The sequence below is a fragment of the Macaca fascicularis genome, chromosome 2, assembly GCF_037993035.2.
Source record: "Macaca fascicularis isolate 582-1 chromosome 2, T2T-MFA8v1.1".
Taxonomy (NCBI): Eukaryota; Metazoa; Chordata; class Mammalia; order Primates; family Cercopithecidae; genus Macaca; species Macaca fascicularis.
Genome location: NC_088376.1, coordinates 60,255,410 through 60,276,808, shown reverse-complemented (window position 1 = coordinate 60,276,808; position 21,399 = coordinate 60,255,410). Strand labels below are relative to the sequence as shown.

The 21,399-nt window shown below is 39.2% G+C and overlaps 1 protein-coding gene across 8 annotated transcripts in view; it reads left to right on the top strand.

Moving 5' to 3' along the window:
* Nucleotides 1-21,399, top strand: part of VEPH1 (ventricular zone expressed PH domain containing 1) — a 266,231-nt gene that overhangs the window by 199,821 nt on the left and 45,011 nt on the right. For 5 of the 8 annotated variants that reach the window (XR_012430819.1, XM_005546203.4, XM_045386724.2 and 2 more), the window contains one exon: nucleotides 12,074-12,191. The exons of 1 other annotated variant lie outside the window; for it this stretch is intronic. Coding sequence is in view for 6 of the 7 variants with exons in the window: in XM_005546203.4 (XP_005546260.3) it covers nucleotides 12,074-12,191 (118 nt within the window). In the remaining variant the exon portion in view is untranslated. Of the gene's footprint in view, nucleotides 1-12,073; nucleotides 12,192-18,710; nucleotides 18,771-21,399 lie in introns of all 8 variants that reach the window. 2 more of the 8 variants (XM_074031310.1, XM_005546208.5) reach the window with 1 other exon arrangement.

The following is a 21,399-nucleotide window of genomic DNA, read 5'->3' as shown; positions in this document are numbered from 1 at the left end:
TCTGCCAATGGACAGTCTACTTTGTAACCAACCCAAAGTCCTCATGCTGCATGCAATTCCCTTTCTTTATAGTCTTTTGCTAGAACTGAGAGTAGCCTTAGATCACCACACACTCTAGTGCTGATTTCATGCAGTAGTTCTCAGACCTAGTTTATGCAAGAGTCCCTGGGGCGCTTGTTAAAAATGCAAATTCCTAGGGCCTCTGCAGATTTTGCAAATGATATTCGCTGGGATAGTCCTGTCACTTTACATCTTTGACAAGTTATCCTGGTAGTTCTGGGGCAGAAGGTCCCACAGCCTCCTCTGATAAAACATCAAAACAGAGGCAAAGGCAACTGAGATCCAACTGACTTAGTTTGAGTCACATCTCTACCACAGACATGATCGGGGAACTGGGCAAGTCATTAACCTCACTACAGCTTGATTTCTTCATCTATAACTGGGAAAGAATCCACCTCCCTCATAGGGTTGTTAAGAAGGTAAAATGAGATGATTCATTTAGTTCAACACCTAGCAGAGCACCTGGAACAGAATAAGTGCAGCTAGAAAACTATTACTTCATAAACTACAAGGCTGGGCCCAAATCACCTGTTTAGTCTTCGCTTTTCTGGGTGTAGATATCTTTGTGGCTCTGCCCTCAATTTTTTTCAATTTTTAGCCTCCTCAGTAAGAACTGAGTGCTATGGTCTATGTCTGATCAGGGCCCGGGTACCTCATTATCATCCTATGTGTGTGTCTAATTATTCCCTGAATGGGCACACATCATTGCACCTTTTCATTTCATCCTCATTAGAGTGCTCCATTGGCCCACCTTGTTATTTCCTGTCTCTTCACTAATGTCCCTTTTTTCTGCTCCTTCTTTCAGTCTTCACATCTTCTTATGCCTATTTCTTTCTTCATCATATTAAATCCTTCCTTTTATGCTTGTTCCTTTCTACACAACTCATTACACACCTCCATCTGTGAACTTCATTATTCCATCCCATTTCTATCTCATCGCATCCTCATCATGCACATGTTATTAGCTCTCTATTCATGCTTAATACTGCATTCTTTCTCTCTGCTTCTTATCTACCACAACCTGCCCTTTCCACCCTCCCATTTAATGCTCCCATTTTTAAATCACATTACACACCCCCATGCCTTTATCATTACACTCACCTATTTATGCATCTCATTGCACCATTACCCATGCACATTTTTCTATGCATTTCTGTTTGTACATCTCATTATGGCCTCATCAAGCATGTGCATGTCATTATTCCCCTTTGAAATGTTCATGTCCAGGTTGCATTACATCTCTTTATGTTTGCATCTCACTAAATCCAGTGCTCCTAGGTTTGACAACAAACTAACAAAAACAGACAGGTAAGTATGTTACCTGATTTTAGAAAACTAAATATGTTTCCCAGGCACCTAGCATTAGTGTTTCTTGAAGAAGTCATTCATTTCAGAAAGATTTACATATATTTATCTAGCTGAGAGACAAAATCACTATATTTTACATACATAAAAAGGAGCTTCTTATTTTGCTTGATTTGAATTATCATCATTATCACTACTTTTTTTTTTTTAGATGGGGTCTCACGATGTTGCCCAGGCTGGTCTCAAAATTCCTGAACCCAAGCAATCTGCCCACCTCAGTCTCCCAATATGCTGGGATTACAGGTGTGAGCCACTGTGCTTGACCATTATCACTACTTTTTATTATTTCTCCACAGTTTACAAAGTGGGGCAATTATCCATTAATTGATTGTGGCAAAAAGTCACTGAAAGAGACAGGTTAGGAATCAGTCATTTTACACTTTGAGGAGTGCATTAAAAGCAAAGAGAAATTAAAATATTTTCCCAAGAACTGCCAGTGAATGGCAGTGGCAGGGCTCAAACTCTGATCTTCTGACTCCAAAACCTATATTCTTCGTTCTGTACCACTCAGCAGAAAAACTCTTATTTCAAAGTATCCTCTCTGTCACTTAGCCCGTGCTGTAATAATTCCCTAAGATACAACTTGCTGACAGCATGCTTTGTTTTGTTTGGTTTTCTAAAACAAAATAGAACATATTTCAAACACTTAGTATTTTAGACCTGTTTCTTTATCTGCAAGTTTGAAGAGCTAAAAGTTAAAGAAACTGTAACATGGAGCCTTCTAACAAGAGAAAGGAGAAAGACTTTCACCACCAAGGCCAGCCTCACACAGGCAAAAGAAGGAGACTCCTCTACGGGGAGTTTCAGGGGTACCAAGAAAGTCCACACACACACACACGCAGAACCTTTCTTCCTCACAGATTCTAACCCTTGCTAGTCTCTTTGCTTCACTCAACTGTGTTCTCTGCCTCATTTTTACTTTTCATCAAATTATGAAATACTCATAAATTCAGAAAAGTACAGAAATATGATATCCATTCCTGCCACAGATAGATGTTTATATTTCTTCCATATTTGAATCAAATATCTCCCTTTACAAAAAGAAACTGTTGCAAATATTCTCCTGAGGTTGGTGTGTATTATTTCCATGAATGTTTTTGTACTGTTGTTTTAAACTTTTACCTAAATGTTATCAGATGGCACATATCTTTTGCAATGTGATTTCTGACTTAATGTTATGTTTTTAAAATATATCTGTTCATACATGTAGAGCTAGCTCGTTCATTTCGGCATCTATAAAATTTTCCACATGTAAATAGACCATAATTTACTTTTCTTTTTTGAGACGGAGTCTCACTCTGTTGCCCAGGCTGGAGTGTGGTGACCTGATCTCAGCTCACTGCAACCTCTGCTTCCCAGGTTCAAGTGATTCTCCAGCCTCAGCCTCCTGGGTAGCTGGGATGACAGGCGTGTGCCACCACGTCCAGCTAATTTTTAAATTTTTAGTAAAGACAGGATTTCACCATCTTGGCCAGGCTGGTCTACAACTCCGGAGCTCAAGTGATCTGCCTGCCTCGGCCTCCCAACGTGCTAGGATTACAGGCAATGAGCCACTGTGCCTGGCCAAGCGTAATTTACTTTATCCAGTTCTCTACTGAGGGGTGGTTCAACTGTCTTACAACTGCCTCCATCACTATTACTTCACCAGTGCTTAGCTCTCTGCTGTGTGAAGTGACTAAATGGAGACATTTAAAATTCCAGCATCATGGGAAGAAATACCTTCTCTCTAAGTTCATAGTAGAGTCAGTTTTATTTCCTCTGTAACTATTCAAAGTAGTAAACATTCAACAAAAATGAAACTTTTCTTTTTTCAAGACAGGGTCTTGCTCTGTTGCCCAGACTGGAGTGCAGTGGTGCCATCATAGCTCACTGCCGCCACGAAGTCCTGGGTTTAAGTGATCCTTCTACCTCAGCCTCCTGAGTAGCTTGAAAACAAGTTGGCAGAACCTAGTGAAATTTAGAATGTGAATAATGTTAAATTTTTAATGTATCATGCAAACAAGGTTTCTGGGGCATAGCAGATTATTATTATTTACTTAGCAACAAATAACCTCCTAAGTTTCCTTTTGCCTCAGTTGTTAACCCTGGGGCAACTTGATGAGAACCAGATGTCATCTTACACATCCTAAGGTCTGTACTGTAGGCAAGGAACCTTGACAATATGAATTTGAGTATTTACACAGGGAGTGGAACAGCTGTCCCTGACAGGAGGGAACAAAAATCTTTGCTCCTTGGAGCGGGGTCTGGGTTCTTACTTTTACCCTTTAGAATGTAAATAAATCCCTCCAGGACGAAGAGAAGACTAATGTCTTCAACCTGACAACCCAAGCCCCAGTATCCTGGTCTCATCCCCACCTTAAAATGTAAACATACATCTGGGAAAATAAATCTCTCTAGATTGTCTTTCACTTTCTAATTAGTCATAAATTTACTTCTAAAACTTGTTTTTTTAGCCCAGGTCCCAAGTTTCAGTAAAAATTTGTTCAAAAAGCCCTAACTGTGCAGAAACACAAAAATATTTTCACAGCCCTACACTAATACACTATGACACAGCAATTCCACTCCTGAGTGATTATCACAGAAAAATTTTTGCTCACATCCACCAGGGAACATGTATAAGAATATTCCATAGTTACATCGTTGTGTAAATGCAGAGGTGGGGGCACCCTTGGTGCCCACACTAGGGAAATGGTTAGGTAAAATGTGGTGGGTGGTGGATGCACACCATTAAATCACTGTGCAGTTGTAGAAGCAACAGTTGGGTAAATACGCATACAATATCATGTAGAGATATTGAGTGAAACAAACAAGAAACCAAAAGAAACCAAATAGGGTTCACAGCATACCATCATTTGCAAAAATGAAAAATAAACATTGCTACATATTTTTTGAGAATACATATCCGTTCCAAGACATGTATCAAACCCAAAAGGTGAGTACTTATATAAAGGGGAGGTTGGAGAAACAGTCTGAGAATTAAAGTGGTATCAGGGATAAAGGAAAAAAAACAAAATTATAAGAATAAGAGAAACACCTTGCCTCCAGCAAAATAACCTACGTGGCTAGGAGCATGGTTTTCTCACTATCTGATTTCAAAAGAAAGAAAAAAAAAAGCCTCTCCAAATTAGTTCTTTAACATCAGCATCCTCTGTAGTATAGTGCCACATAATAGACTTAACAAATAGTACTAAATATTTGTTTAATGTAGGTGGCCGTAATCAATTAGAAAAAGAAAAAAAATCACTGCAATTCTTTGCTTTGCACCATGAAAGGAGAATATGTAAGTGCTGACTCTAATTGCTGAAAGTTCTGTGATTACATTTTACTGCTGAACCACTGTAAAAATGTTAAAGTTTTCTTGACCTTTTGAACATTGGTAGTGTTTTGGCCTTGCTCCCCCTTTAATAATTTGCTGGTTTTAATGATCTAAAATTTCAAAGAAATTGGATTTATAAAAAAGATAATTGTGGTTTTATCGAGCATTTATAAAACTTGTTACATAGCTTCATGCAATTTACCACCTTTATTTTCTACTCAACTCATACACTTCCATTAGATTTTTCATAAACCGCTTTACTTAAACTCTTGTCATGTTAACTGCCAATATCCTGTAGTCAGATTATTTTTTCATGATTTTTAGATGAGTGTGATTTTGGTGAATTTGACTTTTTAAATTTTATCATATTTGTTAGTTCTTAAATTATGCTTCAGAGCTTCTCTCTGAAGTGAATCAAACATAGTGTTTTCTTCTAGCCACTTGGAGCCAGACCCATAGAATTGCCATGATTTTCCAGGAAGAAATTCAGTTCTTCCCAACACATAGGGACTCAAAGAATAGAAATATAAGTTTATTTAGTGATCTGTAGTGATAGTGAGGAGTTTGCCACATTGGCCTCATATAGTCATGTATACCTCAAGTTCCCTTACTGGTTAGGCATAGAAATATGAGAGCCAATGGGACATAGCACATGCGTGGTATTCATGCAGAATACTGAAATGCACTATGAGTCTTTCCACATCAGTACCCCACTGCCTCTGCTTAGAGTCTGCTTCCCCATGGCCCACCTCCCTCTCCACCCACCTCAGCCTTCTGCCAAGTTTCAAATTGGGCCCAGTGAGTTCAATTTTCACACCTCATCGCTTCTTGCCATATTGCACAATTTGGAATAATAACATCTCTGATGTTTAAAAATGAAAACTTTGCTCCTGTGACCAGACTACCTGTTTTGTCATATGAAAAAGAAACTTTTTTCTTTTCTTTCTTTCTTTCTTTATTTTTTTGAGATGGAGTTTTGCTCTTATTGCCCAGGCTGGAGTGTAATGGCACGATCTTGGCTCACCACAACCTCCGCCTTTTGGGTTCAGGCGATTCTCCTACCTCAGCCTCCCGAGTAGCTGGCATTACAGGCACTTGCCACCGCACCTGACTAATTTTTGTAGTTTTTTTTTTTTTTTTTTTTTTTTAGTAGAGACAGGGTTTCATCATCTTGGACAGGCTGATCTTGAACTCCTGACCTTGTGATCCACCCACCTCCGCCTCCCAAAGTGCTGGGATTACAGGCATGAGCCACCACACCTGGCCTCTTTTTTCTTCTTTTGTAGGTCTCACTCTGTTGCCCAGGCTGCAGTGCAGTGGTGGGATCTCGGCTCACTGCAACCTCTGCCTCCCACATTCAAGCAATTCTTGTGCCTCAGCCTCCCAAGTAGCTAGGATGACAAGTGCCTGCCACCACGTCCAGCTAATTTCTGTATTTTTAGTAAAAATGAGGTTTCACCGTGCTGACCAGGCTGATCTACAACCCCTGACCTCAAGTGATCTACCCACCTTGGCCTCCCAAAGTGCTGGAATTACAGGTTTGAGCCACCATGCCTGACCCCCTGAAACCAAACTATTGTGGAAAAGAATGAGCATATGCACATGGAGCTTGACAAATTCCTCAAATACCAATCAGCAGACACAGATTAGCCATCCCCACAACTGCTTTGAAGGATACAGGATTAATTTTACAGTCAGTGCACACCAGAGCAACTTGGGGAGCTTGTGTAAAAATGCAGATGGGGTGCAGTGGCTCAGGACTTCTAATCAGGGCACTCTGGGAGGCTGAGGTGGAAAGACTCTTTGAGCCCAAGCATCCAAGACTAGCCTGGGCAACATAGTGAGAACTCTGAACAGACAATCTGAAAAAGCTGGTGGTCTTGAGAACAAGTAGTCAACATACTGTACTGATGAATTAAGACAAACATCGTTCTTCAATTATTAACACTTTATTCTAAAAACTTGTTAAATAAAATGAATACCTGTAATACCCATAGATATGCAGATATACAGATATAGATATAGATAGATAGATAGATAGATAGATATAGATATAGATATAGATATAGAGAGAGATATATGTATTTTTTTAACAAATGTAGTCTGGAAAGTCTTAATGGTCATAGTTGAATAGACATGAACATTGAAAACCTAAATGTTACTGTTGATATAAATTAGAGATAAGATCTATGTGCTTCAGTTAGTAAAAATGCATAATGACTCATTGAACATTTACTATGGGCAAAGTGCCATACTATTTTAAAAAGCTGCAAAATAATATGGAAGTCAGTCTTCATGGTAAGAGCTTTAATCCAGCTGAGAGCCAAAAACATCACACCGGAAGAAGCTTAGTAAGAATCACACCTCACACAAATGAAGCTGTATTCAGTTTCCTCTGTAAAGAATATTGCAGACACAATGAGTTACCTTCTCACCTCCTTGGACTGATGACTGTGTCTCCTTCATCTTTTTATCCATGGTTCCTGATACCAGGTGCTGCGAATACTGTGTTATATAAATTGAATCCAATACTAATATTTTTCACAAGTTGAAAAACATTTTTAAAAATGTGGCTGGATATTCTTTAAAGTCTCTTTTGCTAGTTTATTCATTCAACAAACACCATTTCCTACTAGACACTATGCCTATAACAATTTAAGACCATATAAAGATCAATCATTAATTATATTCCCTAAGTAAGCTTATTTCACACCCTGGAATCCATATCATTAGCGTCTGTGCACTGGAAATAACTATATAAACATAAACTTACTATTATTATGTGAAAATATTTGGGAATTTTTAAAAATTCTTGTTTACGTTTCTTAAAACATACTTGAAAAATGTGCCTAGAGTGATCCTATTAACCACAGGCACACAGAGCACATGAGGCAATCCTATATTTTGTATCTGTGCACAAATAGCTTTAGGACAGAATTTAAATGTGCCAAAACCCAAAGTTCTTCCAGATGTATGCTTTCACTGATTTCTGGAAAATTGCTTCACAGTACCCTCTCAAAGTACATAGACCACATTATAAAATCCAGAGGCCACTATGCACTTTTACAAAATCCATTGCGTTGACTCATGCTGTCATTTGTCAGTGAAATGATGTTGTAAATATTCTCGCATCTTTCTATGCTGCCTGGCTTAGACTTATTATAGAGCTTTCCAAATTCCTACCCTCATTAATGACTCTTTTTCTAAAACTGGAGAAATGCTCACTTAACCAAATGTTTAAAAATATTATTTTTTCCTCCAGTGAGTTTTAATCTTTTTGAATTAAATGATGTTTATCAGGAGAACCCTTCTTAGTGCATGCCTACTATGAATATTTATCCTTTTTTTTTTTTTACATCAATGAAAATAGTTTGAACATCAGCATTCTTTTGTGTTTCATTTTGTGTGTGTGTGTTTTGCTGAAGCCTGATTTGGAGTGTACTTGGGAGAATGTGACTCCTCTAAGTAGAATCATCACTTTCATGGAGAATCAGGCAAAAGGATGTCACTTTTTCTTCCTCTTCACGGCAGAATCTCAGTATTATTTTTCAATAATGTATAACAAATTAGCACAAACCTAGCAACTTAAAACAACACATACTTATTATCTCACAGTATTAGAGGGTCAGGATTTCAGTTGTAACTTAGCTGGGTCCTCTACTCAGGGGACCCAGGGCTACAATCAAGGTATTGGCTGGGCTGTGTTTTCATTTGGAGGTTCAAATGGGTAAGGTCTGCTTTCAGACTCATTCTGTTTGTTGGCAGGAATCATTTTTTTTGCAGTTGTAGGACTGATGACTTTGAACTCTTACTGGCTACCAGCTGAAGGCCTCCTTTAAGATCTAAAGGCCACCCATAGTCCCTGCGGTTCATAATGTGGCAATTTGCTTCTTTTAAGCACAGCAGGAGGGTCTCCCTATGCATCTGCTAGCAAGACAGGTGTGTGTATGTGTGTGTGTATGTGTGTGTGTGTGTGTGTGTGTGTGTGTGTGTGTAATAACAATGGGATTGATATCCCATCCCCTTTGACATATTTTTGGTCGGATTGCTGGGAGGTCACCTTAGGGTCTGTCTGCCACAATCCCATTAGAACTGAAAAATACTTAGACAGTGACTTAGAGTTAGATATAAGTTATTTTTATCACTTTTCTGGAGTCTAGTTATCTTAAAGAAAGTTTGTAATTCTCTAAACAAATCTATTTTTGTTCCCCTGTTAAAAAAAAATAGGAGCCATATAGCAATTCTTGAGCAAGGCCTGGGGAAGCTGCAGGACCCAGAAGGGTGAAGAAGGTTAAGTGGGAGAGAGAACTACTGACCTCAAGCACATTGAAGAGGTCAAAAGTCCAAAAATCTAGATATCACTGGTTGTTGGTTTGTGTTTACCTGTTTTGTGATTTATTTTGCTGATTTTTCACAAATATTGGAAACTATATGTGTTTCATCTGTCTTTCCATTCAAAATGTGCTATTATCACCAACTTCAAAGTTCATACAACTACCATGGATATCCTTTAGCACAACACCTAAATTCTCTGAAGAGGTAAGCCTGCTTTTGGCTTCAGAAATAGAACGCAGGAATGTAGTTTACCATCTGTCTGAAACTTTTAAAGTAACTTTTTTCCAAGAAAAATGTGGATTATACGCAACAAACAGAATTTTCTGGTCTCAGAACAGGAAAAATAAAGGAACCTTAAGTATTATTTTAAGTACTTTGTTTGCTAGTAGTGTTTGTGGTGAATGAAAAATTGATCCTTAATTGTGTGGGAAGCAGAGGAGTGATCTGCATGGCAACGGCCAAGGACAGACGTCAGAGACCTCGCAGTTTTGGAACTGATATTTATGAACATCTGCTTTTTCCCCGTAAATTTTAATATGGATTGTATCCTTTGAAACTCACACAACTCCCAGGTGCTTCTTCAGTCTTTATCTTGGAAAACACACTTTTAAAAGAAAGTCTTCTTTTTTCCATTGGACATACTCAAAATCATTTTTGTCTAAACAATATTCCTAGATATATGGCACCTATTGGAATGCCTGCGATATGGTATTAAAGGTTAGCAACCCAAAATCTTGCAATCACCATGTCAAACCTCCAAAATGTCCACCCCCAGAACACAAGCCATAATAGTCTTAATAGAGGGTGCTGGAAAGTATCCATTTCTAGGCCCAGGGCATGCCTTTTGTTATTACACCAATATTTGTTTAGTGCTTGCTATGTAATAGGCACTTTTAGGTGCCAAGTTTATAGCAGCCAACATAACAGGCAAAATATCTGTCCTCATTGTGTTTATGTTCCAGGGAGTGTAAATGTTCTCTTTAAAAATTCCCTTTAACTTTTTGTAATATCCTTTATATAGTTCATTAGTAAAAAAGCTTTGTGCTGGGTCTACAAACCAATGCTAATCCATTAATGATGCTGAACTGGACTCTGGGGGTATTGTGAAAAAAAATAGACATGTTTCTGTTCTCAGTGAACTCATAGTTGGACATACTTCTCACCTCTGTCAAAAAATTTAGAACTGAGAATTAGGAGCTTTGGGATGCAATCCAGGTAGCCATTTGATCATTTTCTATTTAGATCCCTTATAAGCAGTGCAAACAGTGCCTACGCCCCTCAGCCTTGACAATTCTAAGAACTGTTCCTATACAGAGAGAAAATAAGAGTGTGTAGGCTAAAGGAAAGGAAACAAAATCACAGCTCAACAGAGCACAAACATGTGAATTGACTGGGTACATGCAAGGCCAACAAGAACATTAAGTCCCTCTTAGGAGGAGGAGCCTTTTAAGAATGCAGTTTCTGGTCATCCTATACCAAAGGATACAAGTCATTTACATAATAGGAAAGCCTCAGGAGGACAGTAGAGCTATTTAATTTGGTTAGGCTAATAGTTTTCCATCCATTTGCAGTCTAACCGAACCTCTCTCCCTGCCTCTTAAAGAGGAACGCATTGGCTTGGTGCCACGGGGCACATAAAACATGTGCAGTCTTCTTGGAGTGTTAATTCTACTCAACCATTTGGAGGAAAAAAGTTAATTAATTTACTGATAAATAATGTAATGCATTATCTTCCATTAAAACCAATTCAGGCCAGGCATGGTGTCTTATGCCTGCAATCCCAGCCCTTTGGGAGGCCAAGGAAGGTGGATCACTTGAGTTCAGGAGTTGGAGACCAGCCTGGCTAACATGGCAGCACCCCGTCTCTACTAAAAATACAAAAATTAGCCAGGTGTGGTGGCAGGCACCAGTAAACCCAGCTGCTCAGGAAGCTGACACACGAGAATCACTTGAACCCAGGAGGTGAAGGTTGCAGTGAGCCAATATCGCACCACTGCACTCCAACCTGGGCAACAGAATGAGACTCTATATCAGAAAAAAAAAAGAAAAGTAAAAATTAAAAAAAAAAATCAATGCAGCTTATATTAGGTAATAGAATGCAAAATTTGCATACACTTTTAGGATTAAGCATAAGAACTAAACAGTGCTGGAGCCAAGGTCTGAGGGATTAAGCCCCACCCCCATATTTTCCATCAGCTCCCTGTAAAGCCAACATAATACATATAATATGTGTATATGTATGTGTGTGTGTATATATATATATATATATATATTTTTTTTTTTTTTTTTTTTTTTGAGACAGGGTCTCACTCTGTCACCCAGGCTGGAGTACAGTGGTGCAATCTCGCCTCACTGCAACTCCTGCCTCACAGGCTCAAGTGATCCTGTCACCTCAACCACCTGAGTAGCTGGGACCACAGACATGTACCACCATGCCTGGCCAATGTTTTTGTATTTTTGGTAGAGACAAGGTTTCGCCATGTTGCCCAGGCTGGTCTTGAACTCCTGAGTTCAGGCAATCTGCCTTCCTCCACCTCCCAGAGTGCTGGGATTATAGGTATGAGCCACCACGCCTGGCCAATAATATTTTTTGATGTGGATAATTCTTTCTCAATTTTGTATAAAATGTAAATCCCCCAGCAGCATGTCTTCCAACCACATTGCCACTTGGATATCCCTTCTTTTTAGAAAATCTGGAGCCACTGCTAGATGCAAGAAAATTCTGGGCCATTTCAGGCTCTGACACCTCAAACCCTGACACTCAGCCCTGGGGCCTGTGCTCACTCCCGCTGCATTTATGAATACTCTCATGGAAAAGTTTAGCTGAATGCTTTTTTTAAGGTCGGTCAAGAGAAATTTTTTTCAATGCTGCCTCTTAGTCCTTAGTACTGAGACTGAGCATTGACCATCCTGATCCACATCCCCTTCTCCCAGTCTCAGAATGTTAGGTAGCAGGCAGAGCAGCTTATGTTCTTTGTGCTTGTGTTCCTGACACAGGATCTGGACCAGGTACAGCTCCATCTGGAAGAAGTGAGGTTCTTTGACGTGTTTGGCTTCAGTGAAACAGCAGGAGCATGGCAATGCTTCATGTGCAACAACCCCGAAAAAGCAACTGGTGAGAGAGCCCTACCTGCTGATAAGAACCATTTGTGCCCCGCTTTACAGGGATCTGTCAGCTCCATTGTTCTAGGTGGCTTTCCTCTTACATAAACATCCCCAGTGGTAATAATGCCCAGAGTCATGTCCCTGCTTTGTGCTGAGAAAGGCATCTCACCAAAGTGGTCGTAGGATAAAAGGAAAACTTTGGGAGGCAGAGAAGCAATCCCTCACCTATATGTGGTTATCAAGGAAGCAGTATCAGTCATTTTGCCCTAAAAGTATTCATTTCATCCAGATGACCCTGAGAGTTAGAGAGAAAAAAGTGTTCTGTCAAGCTGTGTTCCTTGAGGAAATGAGACCACACTAAATGAGTGCATCAGCACACAGACCACGTTTTCTCATTTAATCCCTAACACTGTTGCTTGATGATTAAACTGTGTAAAAAGTAAAGCATTAAAATAGTAAGAAATTGTCTGAGAAATAACTTCATAGCTGGTTATTCATTTTCCACTTCCTTTCTGCTGCTCAAGGTATTTGGTCTACTGACCTTGCCTAAAAATAATTGTTAGCAAATACAAGTCATGCCCTATGCTAAACGTATCAGATACCTTATCTCATTTAATCAGTCCTTGCAATACTCTTATGAGGAAAATACTGATATTATCTCTGCTTTACTGATGAGGAAACTGAGGCACAGAGAGGTGTGGTAACTGCCCAAGGTCATGAAGATTAATTAACAGCAGCAGAATTTGAATGCAGCCTGACTCTAGAACCCATGCTCTTAACCATTTCACCATTCTGCCTCCGGGTTACACTTGGCTCAATCCAACCAGTGGAAACAGGTTGCTAATAAGCCTATGTCCAAAAAGTTATGCTGTCATTGGAAGTGAAATATTTCATCACTAGTGTGCCCTTTGAGAGAGAGAGCTCTCAGTGCTGACACAGCTCAGAAACTGCATTTTGGACGACAAGAGCAGTGTTAAAAAGACTGTTGAACACAAAGCCACTTTGTAGATGAGCCATCCTCTAGACAGCCATTGATTATACCACCTGTACCTGGTCCTTTAATTTTAGGATTTTATGCATCTTCAAGATTACCCATTGTGGCAAGTCTGTCCTCTTGTTAACTGCCAGGATGTTGAGGCTGAATCCAAAAAGTATGTTTATTTGGCCAGATGGAGATGTGTAGGGCTCTCAGAGAAGTACCAATTAAAATGTATTACCCCACGGAAAAGATGCGGATGGCAGAAGCTGGCAGTTAGGACGCCAGGCTTTGTGAAGCACAGATTGTTGGCTGATTACAGAGTCTGGATTGAGCCAACACCAGAGTGAACACCCCAATTTTTTAAAAGTTAATTCAAACAAATAAGGAATTGGGGAATTGACTGTCTCCATTATAAAACTTTCCAATTAGACCTTATTTTATATATGAAAAAGACAGAGCATAAAAGAAACCTTATTTGAGAGCTAGTAAAATAAGGTACTTACCTTAGGTAGCTCGGAGAGGCCCTGAAGAGTTGTCACTCCGAGTAAGCTGAGTTCTTAGTTCAATAAATATTTAATCATATCTGGCCAAGGGAGGCCTCAGAAAAGGGGCTGGAAAGTTAAAAACACAAAGTGTTCCTTTAATATATGTTTTCTCAAATTCACTGCCATGCTCTTGAAATGAACGTTCTGCACATTCACTCTTTCTTATTTGTGTTCCTCATAGTGAAATATGGACTGAGAACATATAGCAATAAAAATTCAAACAAGGCCAAATATTTTATAGCACAACATATTGAATCAAAATGTTTGGCCCTGAAAACTTCAGTGGGTTTGGATTTCTTTGCTCATTTCCTTTTGCTACATGAAAGAGGATTTGAGTTTGAGAAAAGTCCTATTTTAAACTGTTTTTCTTTTTCCACCAAAACCCTTGACTCCCTGGATAGTTTATATAGGTTGTTGATTTCATCTTCTTTTTTATATAAGCATTTAAATTATATATTTAATCTAAGTGAAAGGTCTAACATAATACTGTTGCCAAATATATTTCTCATGGAGACGGTATTTGCATTCAAGTTCTGCTTAAATTCAAAGTTTAAAGATGAGACATAGCAACAAATACTTTATTGGTCATGCACAGCTAGCGTATTACTTGCATCCAATTTTTCATTTATGCAATGCATGTTTGTTGCATTAGTTGAGTGTCTTCTACAGGCTGACCCTTGGGATAGAAATATGAATAAGGTACAATGTCTCTGCTCTAAAAGAAATTCATAATCCAGTTAGGGCCAAAAGGTGTATTCAAAAAAAACTAGCATTCTTCTTTTATGCTTTTAGCATGCTATATTTGTTGAGTGAGTGAATGAATGAATGAATAATATTTTTAAAAGGCAATGTCAAATATTCCTTGAATGTTAAAATGTAATGTTTTAAGATTGTGATTATATGCTAACAATATCAAATTCATCACTATACTATACCCAATGCATTCTGAACCTGGTAAATGGAGATTGGGGCTGTTTCTCCCTAAGAGAAGTCGCCACTTGTAAAGCCTTGATCCACTTACCTGCCTGTCTTAGCACCTAGAATGTACTATGCCCTACTGAGTACTATGTACTGGTCTGGGTTTCATCAACACCCACACAGGGGCCAGATGCCCTATCAGCCTCAGGGAGAAGGGGTCCAAAAGAAGTAGAACTGAAGTCCAGAACAAAAGGCCAAAGAAACTGGGTTTTTTATATTTTTTAAAAGAATTGACAAATGATACAATAATTGTTTTCAAGTATTCACGTTTCAATATTTTTTAATGCTGTCCAGCATCTCCATAAATGAGGAACAAAACATGAGGCAATTAGAGAATTTCAGTTAGACATTAGGAAAGACATCAAGAAATATATAATACTTCTTAGTAGTGTGTAGACTCAGCCAGAGAAATCCTTCAGAAATTGACAGTATCTCAGCTTACTGACATGGTCAACTCACATACATTCCCGTCTTCGAGTAAAAGTCTCATCACCATCCTCCCACCAACTTCACCATCAACACACAGAAATTCACAAGAGTTTAATATCTGGTGATCAATAAAATATTTTTATCCAACAAAGTACAGATAGTCAGAGGAAAGTAAATGCTAAACTAATGTAGAGGCCCTGACATGATGATCATTGTTAGCATTCATCATTCTAATGATATGCTAAGTTTGCATGCATTTTTCTCATTTTCTTACCATCACTGACTTCATTTTACAGATCAGAAAACTGAAACACAGAGAGATTAAGTAATTTTCCCCAGGTCACACAGCTTCTCAGTGATGGAACCAGTATTTTAATCCAGACAGGACAATTCCAGAACCTGATTTTTCAACCTATAGGGAAAATTCAAGTTAAGGACACAAAATATTGGAAATTCCAAGAGCAATCATTCAGTAATGTTATAATATATTATACAGACCCAGAGACAAGTTTAATTTTTTAGAAGTGACCTACTTCCTTGATGACTTACTCTACTTAAAGAAGAACAGAGACTTTGGTATGATAATGTGTGAGAAATTATTACTTGCACGAAATGATTACAATAGAATCTATTTCCTATTCTTCCAACTGCTGAATCAGTTTCTGATAATCATTTTATAAAAGTTCAGAGTGGAAGATTAGAAAATCTCTGAAATAACTCAATAATCCTCAGAGACTTGCCTGGTGGTGTTTATTGCAGATCTCGTTATTCCACATGAATGAGAGAATGGAGATTGAGCAAGTAGATTGAACAGAACAGAACTTATTTCTGGAAAACCAAGCTAATCTTCTTTATCAGTTGCCCTTGTGTCTTGGAATTGCACAATGTATGTTGACAGTAAGAGTTAGTCAGCTGGTCTGTCCTGGAACATCTGGCTTTCTCTTCAGTCACATTTTTTTAAAGTAGGAGGAAGAACTGGGTCATGACTTTCACTCATTTCGCGAGACACATGGGATGCCTTTGTTCTTACACCCTACAAAAAACAGCTTAGAGTTTTGGCACTCCTGTCCTCCTTGATAAATCTAAGCAGTCCCATGTGATTAGTCTCTTAGTCACTAGACATTTAGAGTTTGAATGTGATCGTCAGTAGAAGGTCTTCTTGGGTCCAAAAAGAAAATGGAACAATTTTTTCAAACAACTTTCTATCGTGATTCATCTTTAGAACTTGATTTCAAATAGTTGTGTTATAAGAACATACTGTCAAGCTGAGTGCAGGGGCACGTGCCTGTCACATCCCAGCTACTCAGGAGAGAGTGGTGGGAGGATTGCCTAAGGCCAGGAGTTTGAAGCTGTAGTGCACCATGATCAAGCCCGCGAATAGCCAATGCACTCCAGCCTGGCCAACATAGCTAAGACCCTGTCTCTAAATCTAAACTAACTAAATAAATACAAATTTTAAAAAAGAATGTGCTATTTATTGTATTATATTATATTATTAATACATGGGCAAGCCGGGCGTGGTGGCTCACGCCTGTAATGCCAGCACTTTGGGAGGCCGAGGCGGGCAGATCACAAGGTCAGGAGATCGAGACCACGGTGAAACCCCGTTTCTACTAAAAATACAAAAAATTAGCCGGGCGCGGTGGCGGGCGCCTGTAGTCCCAGCTACTCAGGAGGCTGAGGCAGGAGAATGGCGTGAACCCGGGAGGCGGAGCTTGCAGTGAGCCGAGATTGCGCCACTGCACTCCAGCCTGGGCGACAGAGCGAGACTCTGTCTCAAAAAAAAAAAAAAAAAAAAAATACATGGGCAAATAGAGATGGTTTCAAAATGCCTTCTCTGTCAGGAGAGTTTTTTCAGACAGCCAAAAGAACTGTTACAGCAGTTGTGTCTGCTTTGAGGGGCACCCTTCATGTGAGCTAGATGATTTTTTCCACTCTAGATGCCAAGGTGAAAATGAACTAAATGACGTCTGAGAGGACCTAGCCCATAAGGCCACCAATAGCCTTGTGAGTCTATGAATATGAAGCTTTTCCATTAAATTTCAATGTCAACTTTCATAGAACTTTAAAAGTAATAAAAGAAAACTCAATTTTGGCCAGGCGCAGTGGCTCATGCCTGTAATCCCAGCACTTTGGGAGGCCGAAGCGGGCAGATCACAAGGTCAGGAAATCGAGACCATCCTGGCCAACATGGTGAAACCCCGTCTCTACTAAAAATACAAAAATTAGCTGGACGTGGTGGCATGTGCCTGTAATCCCAGCTATTCTGGAGGCTGAGTCAGGAGAATCACTTGAATCCGGGGGTTAGAAGTTGCAGTGAGCCAAGATCGCGCCACTGCACTCCAGCCTGGTGGCAGAGCGAGACTCATCTCAAAAAAAAAAAAAAGAAAAGAAAACTCAATTTTGATGTATGTGGTGGCTAGCATTGTAGTATGATGTCTTTTCTCCTATCACATGTGTTAGAGCACTATCCTATGTGCTAAGTGTTGGTAGAGCACCCAAAACAACAGAATGCTTTTTATACAATAACTTCACATTTTCACATTTATAGACTGGGACTACTGAGTATATATTGATTGTGTAAAATTGAACCTGAGCTTTTTGTTCAGAGCTACTTTGCAATACTCAATGACAAAATAAAAACACAGTTGCAAACAGATAATTTATTATCCTGAAATCTTCCTTTTCTCCCTTTCCCCATCTTCCATCTTCCTATTTTATGCCTCTGTGGCATGAACATTCTTCTCTCCCTCTTAAACCACTCCACACACTCTCATTTTTCTCTCCCTCGTTCTCTTTCTCTGTCTCTCTCACTCACACACACACACGCACACATATGCACACGCACCTACATACCACCCCTAAGTAGAATTAATTTCTCTCCCTCTGTCCTTTCCATCCTCTGCCCACACTTCTGTATTGAACTTGGCATGTGGCCATCAGTCTTTCCCTCTGGACAGTAAACTACAAGAAGAGCCATGGATTATGCCTCATCTTTGTACGTCTTAACCAGTGCCTGGTACATTATATTGTTTAATAAATGTTTGGCAAATAGATGAGTGATTGAGCAATTCATTAATCACTTAAGTGACAGAATACCCATGGGAAAAAACTGAATTTGTTTTGAAATGCAACTTGAAAATCTAACTTTTAAAAATCTAACTCTTTCTCAAAATTAAAAACAACTAACTGAACTGAAACCTGGAAATAGCATCTCTTGGAAAATTAGCTTTTCATGAGAAGAAAACATTGCTGTATACAAGGTTTCAACATGTTGTGGAAACTGAATTTTAGTATTATGCTAAAATGTTACAATATAGACATAGGCAAAGAGCTCATAGTAAACATGCTAATAAGTTGTGAATCTTGAAGAGAAACAAGCTAAGATCAGTAACCTAACACCGCTCTGGGATTAACTTCTATTTTTCATCCAGCATCACTTTCCTACTCCTCTGCCTTTCCATATTGGGTCAACAATCTTGTCTTGATATAGAGGAAAAGTGTCAGATAGGCCTTATACTTGCAACAAAGCATCAGTCATTCTGTGATTATCCACTAGCAAATCACTATGCATAGTAATGTGTCCTTTTCCACATAGAGGGCAAGCTGAGTCAAGCCAATATACAGATGAGGAGAAGCTTTGGAGAGGCAGACTAATGTGAGTACATTAGTTTCATCATCATACAAGCATAAGATGACATTGATTTCAAGAGCTTTGTGTAGTTTTTAAAATAAAATATTTGGTATATTTTAAAAGAGCTCTAGCCATCATATTGCAGAGTAATCCTTTTTTTATTGACCTATATAAGTACACTAAGAATGAAATTTGTTTATCAGCCACAAATACACCTAGTTAATAGAAATACCGGTACTATGCTGGTCTTTTTTTTATTTTTGTGAAACAGAGTCTTGCTCTGTCGCCAGGCTGGAGTATCGTGGCACAGTGTCTGCTCACTGCTACCTCTGCCTCCCGGGTTCAAGCGATTCTCCTGCCTCAGCCTCCAGAGTAGCTGAGACTACAGACATGCACCACCATACCCAGCTAATTTTCGTATTTTTAGTAGAGACAAGGTTTCACCATGTTGGTCAGGATGGTCTCAATCTCTTGACCTCGTGATCCACCCACCTCGGCCTCCCAAAGTGCAGGAATTACAGTTGTGAGCCACGGCACCTGGCTGACATACTGGTACTTTTTAGTAGCCACAGAGAATAAAGTCATCAAAGGATGGTCATATTTTGCCTTGGATTTCATCCTTCCCACCTTCTCAGAAACTTCCCAGTATAAATTAGATTAACCTTTTTCTCTTCTCTATTCAATTTTCTCCTTCCAACTGAGTCCCCCCATTGGCTTCTAAATATAATTAAGAAGCTTATCCTCCCCTTTCCCTTCATCTACTGCCTTATCTCTCACTTCCCCTTTAAAGCCAAGAGAGTTGTCTATCTCTATCCACTTCCTTGCCTCCTTCCCCTCGTGACTCAACCCTCTCTAACCTTGTTTCTAACTCTATCATCTCTCTCTGTAGTCATTAACAACCTGCAAGTCACCCAAGCACTGCACATGGTTCAGTCTTCATGTTACCTGTCTCATCAATATTCCATTCTGTAAACTAATTCTTCCTTCTTAAAGCATTCTTCTCCTTCAGTTTCTGTGACACAACACTCCTCTAGCTTCCTTCCTACTCTCTGGACAGTCATTCTTATCCTACCTTTCTTTACCCAGCTAGTCATTGTTGGAGTAACCCTCTTACTACAGTAATCACCTCTATGCAACAACTTCCAGATATATATATACACGCGGTCCTGGGCTGGCCTCTCCTCTGAACTCTGGATTTACATTGCCTACCACCTACTTTACTGCTTCTAAGGCACCCCAAAATCAGTTATTTTATTTTGTTTTATTTTTTAAGATAGGGTCTTGCTATGTTGCCCAGACTGCTCTCAAACTCCTGGGCTCAAGCAATCATCCCACCTCAGACTCCAGAATAGCTGAGATTACAAGCATGCACCACTGTGCACAGTGTCAGTTCATTTAAATTAAAACTCATGATTGTCTCTTTGCTTCCCCCAAACACTTACTCTTCTTCCAGCATTCCTTAGCTCAGTGAATGCAGCATCACTCAATCTATTGTACCAACCAGAGACCCACTCACTGCCTTCTCCACCACCCCCATCCAATCTATCACCACAATATTGAGGATTTTACTTTCTCAATTGCTCTCAAATCTGTCCATTTCTCTTCATAGCACTAGTGCATGCTGCCATCACCCTTTACCTACAATAATGGCCATAGCATCCTCACTGAACTACTCTGAACCCTTCCAATCTCCCTCCCACAATGCAGCCAGAGTGAACTCTTCAAAGCACAAATCTGTTGTGCCACTCCTTGCATGAAATCTTATGTAGCTTCCCATAGCTCTTACTTTAAAGACCAAACTTCATAACACACCCTTCACGGTCTCACATGGAATGGTCTCTCCCAGCTTCTCCAGCTTCATCCTGTCCCATATTCCCTCTGCTCTCTTTGCTTTGCCTAGAAGAACCCTCTTAAATTTTCCCAGACCCGCTGTACTTGCTGCCACAATGCTTTTATATGTGCTTTTTCTTCTACCAAGAATTCCCTTTCTCCCCTCTTCACTTAGTTAAAGTAGAGCTTAGCCTTCTTACTACAAATCAAATTCACAGCTTCAGTATTGGAAGCCTTTTGTAACCCCCCGATGCATACTGAGCCCCTCAAAGCACCTCAAGCTTCTTCTCCATAACATTGGTTACAGCTGTTGTCTTGTTCTTTTATGTGTGACTTTTAGATCAATGTCTCCTTTCTCCAGTAAATAGTAAGTTCTATGAAGTGGACTCTCCTCATCCATCTATCCTCAGCCCCTAGCACACAACAGATGCTCAATAAATATGTACCAATAAATGAATGGCGAAAGTTAGTGTCTTCTCAGAAAATTTTCAGTAATAATTTTTTTCTCAGTCAAGTGATGACAAAAAACAGATAAATGAATTAACAGTGACTTATTTCACAGGAAAAAGGTAGATATTCATATGATGACATTTACAGCATCTCTTTTGTGCCAAATATATTCTTTATATAAGTGGTCTCTTCTTAAATAAGTTCTTTTCAAAAGTACTATAATAAACAGATCATGTTAATAGAATGTGTGATATATTCATATATATGTGTATTAAAGATATACATACACATGGATATGTACACATATGTGTGTATATATGTGTGTGTGTTTCATATATAACATATAGCATGTGATGGTGTTTATGTAACTGCT